Genomic DNA, 8,849 nt, shown 5'->3' on the forward strand with positions numbered 1-8,849 from the left:
GACAGACAGACGCACGGACACCTCTCCTATTAAACAACTCCCCACGTTTCATACCAACCGCGTTACCTTCATCGTTCGTGGCAACTTAGCAACGCTCTCCGCTTGTTCGCAACTCTCTCGCTAATTGTGCAGCGACCGAGCGGGTGGATGCGAATTGGGCATATATATATATATATATATTATATCTTCCCTCCTTTCCCCGTGTGTTAGCTTTGACACGTTAAACCTTTGGGCGCCCACAAGCCAAACTTCTGTTGCTGCCGTATTGTGCTCTGGAGATTTGCAGAGCACTGACTCGAGTGTTGGCAAAGGGACAATTTGGATACTGGCAGGACCCCCACTCGCAAGGGCCATAAGCTCTTTATGGAATGAAGACGGGATGAAGATGGGATGTCCGCCCGTTCCACCGAATCTCTGATGCACCGGGGAAAAAACCCCATCGTATATGAGTCACCGAAGCAAAATTAGCCCATCGACTAATACCCTGACCACCACGCAATAATCATTAATATTGCTAATGGGCTTCCATCGCATATGCCCCCACCCACCCCCTCCCCTCTCTTTCCCAAACGTGTGAACCGACAAAACAAATCCGACGCAGTAGTTTCATTTCTGCTTTCACTGCAACATGCCCTCCTAAATGAAGAAGGATAATATCAGGGGGCTTGAGGGGCGGGGGGGAGGGAGGGGGTGCATTCTGTGGATGGGTGGGGAAATAGCGAGGAGCTTTGATGCATGGCAGAAAATACAAGAAGGGTTTCTCAAAGAACGCAAGACATTTCCAGCCCGATGCAGAGCCAATTAGAAGAGGACACGAAAGACATTTTGCACATCGCAGTGGAACAAAAACTGAGAGAGCCGAGGGATTTACATTGTTTAGATGCAATGCAATAGTCACTAGAGGGGAGGTGGTGGGGTGTGTGTGTGTGGGGGGGGGTGGAGAGAGAGAGAGAGAGAGAGAGAGGGAGAGGGAGAGGGGGGGTGGAGAGAGAGAGAGAGAGAGGACTGAAAGCTGGTGCTGACATTCATATCGATCTTTCTTTCGTAATTTGGAACATTATATATATATTCTTTTGCCGTTACCATACAAGGCAGCTCCTTGCCCGTATTTGGTGCTTTGGAGAGATTCTCGGACCCCGGGCGGGGCTGTGCTGTTGCTGATTGACAGAGCGGCTCTCAGGGCTCCTGACGCCACGTTGTGTTGTGACGTTTTGTTGCTGCGTTAATTTTTTTTTCGCGTTGTCGGCTCTCTGCAGCAGAGAGAGAGAGAGAGAGGGAGGGAGGGAGAGCGAGAGAGAGAGAGAGGGAGGAAGAGAGAGAGAGAGTGAGTGAGTGAGTGAAGAGCAAACGAGAGAGAGAGAGAGAGGGGAGGAGAGAGAGAGAGAGACTGCACACACATACATACACACACACCACACTCATCAGTGATTACTCAACTCAGATCCAGGGGACAGAAAAAAATCCAGCCAAATAAAAAGAGAGAAAAATATCACAGGGTGGTGCTGCTGCTGCTGCTGGTGGTGGTGGTGGTGGTGAGGGGTGTGTGTGTGTGTGTGTTGGAGAAAGAACAGTCGAGACGTTACAGAGCAACGGAGAGGGGTAAGGTAGCAGAGTAACGAGCAGAGAAATTCTCTCCAGCAGCTGGAAGGGAGGGAGAGGGAGGGAGGGAGGGAGAGTCGGGCTCGATCCAAGCTCAGCTCCTCGTATCGACATGGAGTTTTCAGCCGCAGGGGAGCATGTATTTGCCGTGGAGAGCATCGTGAAAAAGCGGATCAGAAAGGTAAACTGCAACCATCTGCCCCTGCCATCGAGCCTGCATTCAACTGCCTGCCCTCTTAATTCCGCCACATTATCGATCAACTTAAAAATACACCCACACATACACACACACACACACAAGCCCTGTCTCTTCTCTTCTCTTCTCCCTCCTCCCTCCCTCTCTCTCTCTCTCTCCCTCTCTCCCCGGCGCTGATTATCTGCTCTTGTGTTATTTTCTCCACAGGGGAGAGTCGAATACCTGGTGAAATGGAGGGGTTGGTCTTCCAAGTGAGTCTTGTGTTTTTTTTGGAACAAAAAAAGAGAGAGACAGAGACGGAGAGAAAAGAGTGTGTGTGGGGGGTGGGGGGGGGGTGGGGGTGACAGAAAAAAAAATGATTGTGTGCATTAGGAGAAGGGGGAGGAAACGAATCGTGTCCAATTGATCGTCGATAATTTTCGTTATTCTTGTAGATGCCATCAGTGGTGGGAGGAAGGAGGGGGTGAGTGGTGGGGAGTTGTTTGAGGATGAGCTCGGAGTGGGGGGGGTTTGTGCAAGAAAATAAAATGACCCAAACGTCAGTTCGTCCTGGAATGTCTTTAATGGACTGTTGAAACAGATATGATAGTGCGTTGAATGGAGTGAAAATGGCTTCCCCCTTGTACAGTGTTTGAACAGCGAGTGTACTTGTTGGTTTTATTTTTTTTTCCGCTCGTGAATTTCTCTCAGAGGTTTTTGACTGAAGCCCTAATCTGTCTCGACTTCTCTGCAGATACAACACGTGGGAACCCGAAAAGAACATCTTGGATCCCAGACTTCTCTTGGCCTTCCAGCACAGGTGATTGATTGATTGATTGACTGATCGATTGATTGATTGATTGATTGATTGGTTAATTGATTCATTGGGGGGGGGGGAATGCCGGGAGGGTGCGTGTGTGTGGGGGTGGGTGGAAGATTGCAAATTATTTAGCTGCTCTTTTCCCCACACAACCCCCCTCTCGAAAAAAAACACTCGCCTCTGAAATAGAGAGAGAGAGAGAGAGTCGAAAGCTTTGGAAAGCAAAAATAACAGGTTGCTGATTTTTTTTTTGCAATGGAAACCAGAGGACGTTTCGATCCAGATGTGTCAGGAATAATTCGCCGTGCCAGGGAATAAATAATACGGCTCTCTGGTTTTTTTTTCCCCCCAGGAGGCGTAAGAATAGCGACATATCATCTTTTTTTTTTGTAGGGAGAAAAGGGGAGTATTTGAAACATTAAAGGGCGGGGGGGGGGGGTGAGGATCCAGGCCGTGTTGTGTTAGCGAATTGAGCATGTTCCAGTTTAGAAGGGACTTTCGCCATTATCCGGGAAGCATTGGGCGAGAAGTGGATCGTGGAATCGATGCTGAGAACCCAAGTGCTTTTTTTTTTCTTTCCTTCACATATTTTTTTTTGGGGGGGGGGGGGTAAAAAAAAATATCTACGTGCAGTGTAACAATCACTGCAGGGGGGGAAAAAAAAAGCAAACGCAAGTGCTGCCGGTGTGATGTCTCAGTCTTGTAGCTAGATGGTGCATTTATCTCTGAAATGAGACTTACTGTGTTGGACGCTCAAGTCTCAAGGTTGTCAGATCACTGATCGTGTGTCCAACGCTGCGGTGAGTTATCCATCGCGACTCCTTTCAGTCCAGTACTACTCTCTGGCCATTCACCTGCTGATGGGAAGGTGTGTGTCTGTGTGTGTTTTTTTTAATTAAAACAAAGGTGGGGAGTTCTTATATATAATTCTGTGTGTGTGTGTAAAGTGTGAGGGTTGAAAGATAAGGAAGGACACACGTATTATCCCTTTTAATTAGCAGAGCAGTAATCGATCTGACTGGGTGGCTGGGAGTTTGCCTGAGGTTTGCCACAGCAGCCTTTGCAAACCGTGCCAAACAAATCCGGTGGACTGGCTTGGTGTGTTCAAACCCGGGGCGGGGAAGGCACCCAAAGTTGCTTTGGATCGCCATCAAAACGAGAAAGAATGGGTTTTCGCTCCCAACGAAAACGAGGGCAAAATATATATTTTTTTAAAAAAAAATAGGAACAAAATGAGGGAGACTACGGCAATATGCGTTGAAGGCTTAGATGTCGAGCTGTCTGTTACTGTCATCCATTAAATATAATTAAGCCATGTAGTAACGCCTGGAGAATGGGTAGGAATTACACACACATATAGCATCTCCGTTGGACCTACTGGGCTCATTTATTTATTCCAACTGCCTTTCGCGTACTCGATTGCGACTGAGTTATCTCGATGGCGAGGGATGGACTGCAATGAGTATTTATTTGCAAGTCCTGTACCTCTGCGTGGCCTATGAGGTGTGTGAAAGCAGGCGTTTGATTTGATCAAAGTCTCCCCAATACGCATGTTGTTGCAAACACCAGCAGCTTAAAATGATGACAAGTTCAGTATCCGACGGGAAATATCCAATGGATTTGGGGTTGCACAGTCGTTCATCAAAGAAAAAAGCGAGTGAGGCAAGAATGTTACCGAAAAAAGGGGGGGGCAAAGCAAATATGTTTTTATCAGCCAGAGAAAGGGACTAAGGAAGAAACGGTCTTAGATCGTTCCAAGGTGTGACTGGATTTTGTGCTGTCCAGGTCTGCTGTGTTCCTGGGGTAGCAACTGGGAAATGTAATGGGCAGCAAAGTGCAGTCTAATCACAAAATGTCTCTGGTTTGCTGACCCCAAAAAAAGAATAAACTCAATTCATTTTTGAATACTTCAATGGTTTTAGTGCTCAGTGCACTAGGTGGCACTCTATGCCATAGGTTGAATAGTCTATGTATGAGGAAGTTATTCCTTACTTAAAATTGAGGTGGTGGTTGACTCAATGCATTCTGATTCTATTTTCCCAAGATTGCACTAGAAAAACAGCATTTCTACGTTCTTCCTCATCAACTTCTTTCATCTCTTTACCTTTAGTTTCCCCATTAAGAATAGCTTTCACTCCCTTAGCCTAAATTAACATTTGATGTGTGGTCTCCATGGTACTTCATATTACCCCTGGATCTTTTTCGTTTGTCAGGATTGCACCTCCCAATAAAAAAAGAAACACAATATTTTAGTAATCTTCAAATAATGGACCTAAACTATGGTTTTAACATTTTAGCATCATTTCATTGACTGTTCAATGTCAGAACACAGATTTCCAATGATGCAATTGTATTTATTAAACCCAAACTGTGTTTCTCCATTGCTATATGTAGCTGTTATAGAATATGCATCACATACAATGCCATCTTCTTGTCTCTCTGGGGAAAGAGAAATACTTACCCCAATGGAATATTCATTTGTTAGGTATTTAATTCAAATGCATTGACTTTGATCTTAACCTTATATTGTCTTTGTTTGCAGGGAGAGGCAGGAACAATTAATGGGCTACCGAAAGCGAGGACCCAAACCTAAACACTTATTCGTTCAGGTAATGGCACCTGCCCCCACGTGATGACTGAGCTGCAGTAAATATAACACACAGTTGAGCAATCTGCTCGACGGTATTTATTTTCCAGCTGTCTATTTTGCAACTTGAGGTCAGTTTCATGAACTCGGATTCAACTTTGGGTGTCAGTTTACAAGCAGGAATTTTGCTAAATTATTACATGCCCTAAATACACACTGACAAAGACACTTATTTAATAGGTATGTTGTGTGTCGTACAAAAAGTATACAAATACCTAAATTTTAGGGGTATGAAAAAGTTAATACTAATACTGTAACTGTACTACATAATTTGTGTCAATTTGATGGGATTTCCAAATCAAATGAATGCTAAGTATGTAATTTAACTTGATGAGTGAATCCTACATCAGTTCAATGTGATGTGCTCCTTCTGAAACTACCTTCAAGAGCTGTGGAGGTGTTATTTTCTGTATTTGAGGAATCAAATAGACTAATAGTCAACTTTGATGATTGCAGGGGATTTTGGCAATAAATGTTAAATAATTAGATACTTTGTGGAAGTAATGACACATGGAGCAAAAGAGAATCGATGGGCTTCTCACTATGAGTTGTAAAGCTGGCTATAAAGCCAAACTGGAGGTAGAATAGGAGCAGCAAGTGGCCGGCTCAGCCTCTTATCTGAAGAAAGGAGAGAGGGAGGATTGGAACTTGTGTTGTTTGCCATCTATTGTGGAGGTAAAATTGATAGCAAGCTGTTGCTTTCTATTGCCCATATGTCTGGAGCTATAGAAACATTTGCTTAAAACTGGAACTGTGCATCCGAATAACACTGATTTGTTCTCCGTGTCCAGTTGCCAGCATTTGCTCGTCGCTCAAACATCCCATCAGAGCTACACGATGCTTCTGCTGAAGAGGACCGGTCAAAGAATGAGGGACAGCAGGCAACTAAGCACCACTACCAACTGAACAGTAAAAAGCTTCATCAGTACAAACCCTGCAACACGGAGGAACAACGACAGCATCAAGCAAGCAGCAAGCAGAAACATTACTATCAACTCAACAGCAAAAAACATCACCATTACCAGCCAGACATCATGTACCAGAGTCATCAGGCTGACCCGCACAGGAGCCATGTTGAGACCAATCATGAGCAGAGCCAAGATCAAGCTGATCAGGAACACAGTTTAACCAATAGCGGAAATCCAGCCACTGACAAGTCTGAGCTCAAAGGAATGGACTCTAATAACTCCACGCGTGGGCCTGAAACAGCCAAGGAAAGCGTGAATAACAATGGGATGAATGGCAGGATGAAAATAGTGAAGAACAAAAACAAGAATGGTAGGATTGTTATAGTCATGAGCAAATATATGGATAACGGGATACCTGCGGCTAAAGACAAACACAGTAAGAGCAGCAATGGAGGGAATGAGGTAGCGGAGAGGAGGAATGGCGATCGGGAGCTATGGATAGTGAAAAATGGACACGGTAAGGCTATAAGGGCAGAAGATAGTGTAGAGAAGGAAAAAAATAACATTACCAATGGGTGGCAAGAGACAAAGAACCGAAATTCTTCAACAGGGACAGAGACCAAAGAGGGTGGTTTCAATAGAACTGTGGTGGTTAAAGAAGCGATGGGAAATAAGAAGGCGGCTGTTAGAGAAAGTAGCCAGACAGCAAATGGGAAGGAAGAAAGGACTCTTAGAGATCGAGGAGCCGTGGTTCACCAACAATCTGAGCAGCCCAGTATAATCCAGTGGCCTTGTGATGTGGACGTTTCCAGCAGGGATGGCTTGTACTCCAGTTTTCCTCAGTCCAGGAAGCGTTACCTGTCGGAACCCAATGTGGATCGAGAGGCCAAGAAAGCGGCCACCTACCGAAGCATCAGCGTCCCCGGGAGTGCAGTGCAGCTGGAGCAAGGCGATTTGGCAGAGCTGCGGGCGGTCGATGGTTATCGGAATGAGGGAATCGATTGCCTTTTAGACTCCAATCCCGAGCAGCCGATCGATCTGAGCTGTGTGAAGCCCAAAGCAGTGCCCGAGAAGATGGACACGACAGCACATCAGCAACAGCAGCAACAACAGCAGCAGCAGCCGGAACAACAGCCAGAGACTGAGGAGAAAGATGAAACAAAGAGTGAGTCGCCTCAATGTGCATGGACTGGGTTTAAGCCTTACCTGGGGAATTTGATAATCACAGATGTGACAGCAAACTGTCTGACGGTGACGTTTAAGGAATACTTGACGGTGTGAAGGACTCAACGAGAATAACAAAATTAAAAGCTACAAACTCATTACAGAGTGAATGTACTTTGCAACCCAAATCTCAGATGTTTCCAACTGAACGCTATGCATATATATATATATGCAGAGTTATCCAGTAATAGAAACCTGCATATTTCAACAAGGAAAGCGGAAATGGGATCTGGGTACCGACTCGATGGACCTTCTGCAGACAACATTTCCAGAGAGAAGGAGGGGGGTGGGGGGAAAAGATTCCCTTTCATCTGGAATTTTTTTTTAAAAAAAATCTTTGTTTTTATTAAAAGTAATAATCTATCGTCATGACAACTTAAAATGACATTATAGATGTTTGACACGTCGTTTTTTGTTTTCATTTTTTTTAAAAAAATCCTACGTCAAATATAATTAATATTTGAGATAATAATCGATGTGCTATTTAAATGTGCAGATTCTATGTATCCCCTGGTCTCCCATACTCCCCCGAAGCTGCCGGGGCTTTGTGCTGCTAATTATAAAATTGTATTTTTTTGTGCTTGATTGTAAATATGTTGGGGGGAAAAAAAAAACGCCTTTAAAACGCACCGTGTGTTCATGATTGCAGTAGAGTTTAAGAGTCAATGAGATAACGCCAGAAGTGGTCACACTCTGTTTTGTATTTAAAGGACCCCATTTCTGACCTGGCACTGCTGAACCAGTTGGAGAGAGAGAGAGAAAAAAAAATACTCAAAAGAAAATCTCTTTGAAGCGAAACAAAACCGAGTCCAATTTTTAATTTGTCCTACAGCTTGAGTTACTGTCATTGTGAAGCTTTCCCTGACTCTGGTGCTATATTTTATGATGTGGCTGAGACTTTCGGACTATCTTTGAAATCTCGGTGCACATTTCTATTTGAAAGTAACATTTCTATTGAAAGCAAAAAATCCACCATCCCGAGTGTGTGTAGTAGCTGTGGTCATCATCAGCTCGTGTCATTTCCCGGAAACCACACCGTTTGATATGTGTGTCGCATTAAAACAAACTGTGCAGATTAAAAATAGTCCAAGAGGCAACTTCCTGTGACTAAGAGTGTGCAATGCTTAGACTGTATGTACATCAAAGTATTTTTGTGTGTGTGTGTGTGTGTGCGTGTGTGTGTCTCAGAACTGTTGCCTATGAATTTCTCCTCTTGGATCGTGTTAAGGAATGGCTGAGTGAGTGTTCCTCTGTCGGGCACTATTCCAAGACTATTCATTACAATAACGTGCTCACTCTCTTGCCAAAGCACACCGTAAAAAATAGGCAAACAAGGATTCTCTGCTAATCCCAACTCGCCATATTTAAAAGCCATCGCTCAAACAAACAGTCGCCCCAAATACCCACGTTGTCTTTTTTTTTAATATATATTAAAAAAAAGATACAACTTGGAACCCGGAATTAACTCAAGCAAAT

General features: G+C 44.4%; 1 protein-coding gene across 2 annotated transcripts; it reads left to right on the forward strand.

Moving 5' to 3' along the window:
• Nucleotides 1-1,510: 1,510 nt before the first annotated feature.
• cbx4 (chromobox homolog 4 (Pc class homolog, Drosophila)) lies at nucleotides 1,511-8,470 on the forward strand. Of its 2 annotated transcripts, XM_042342402.1 has the most exons (6): nucleotides 1,511-1,780; nucleotides 2,003-2,046; nucleotides 2,529-2,594; nucleotides 5,137-5,203; nucleotides 6,033-7,314; nucleotides 8,084-8,470. In XM_042342402.1, the coding sequence occupies exons 1-6, from the start codon at nucleotides 1,712-1,714 to the stop codon at nucleotides 8,095-8,097; spliced, it is 1,542 nt and encodes a 513-aa protein (XP_042198336.1). In that variant the 5' UTR covers nucleotides 1,511-1,711; the 3' UTR covers nucleotides 8,098-8,470. The 2 variants fall into 2 exon arrangements, with proteins under 2 accessions (XP_042198336.1, XP_042198335.1); XM_042342401.1 differs by having other exon boundaries at nucleotides 6,033-8,470.
• Nucleotides 8,471-8,849: the final 379 nt, after the last annotated feature.

Source organism: Callorhinchus milii, unplaced genomic scaffold (genome assembly GCF_018977255.1).
Source record: "Callorhinchus milii isolate IMCB2004 unplaced genomic scaffold, IMCB_Cmil_1.0 Scaffold20, whole genome shotgun sequence".
NCBI classification, from domain to species: Eukaryota; Metazoa; Chordata; class Chondrichthyes; order Chimaeriformes; family Callorhinchidae; genus Callorhinchus; species Callorhinchus milii.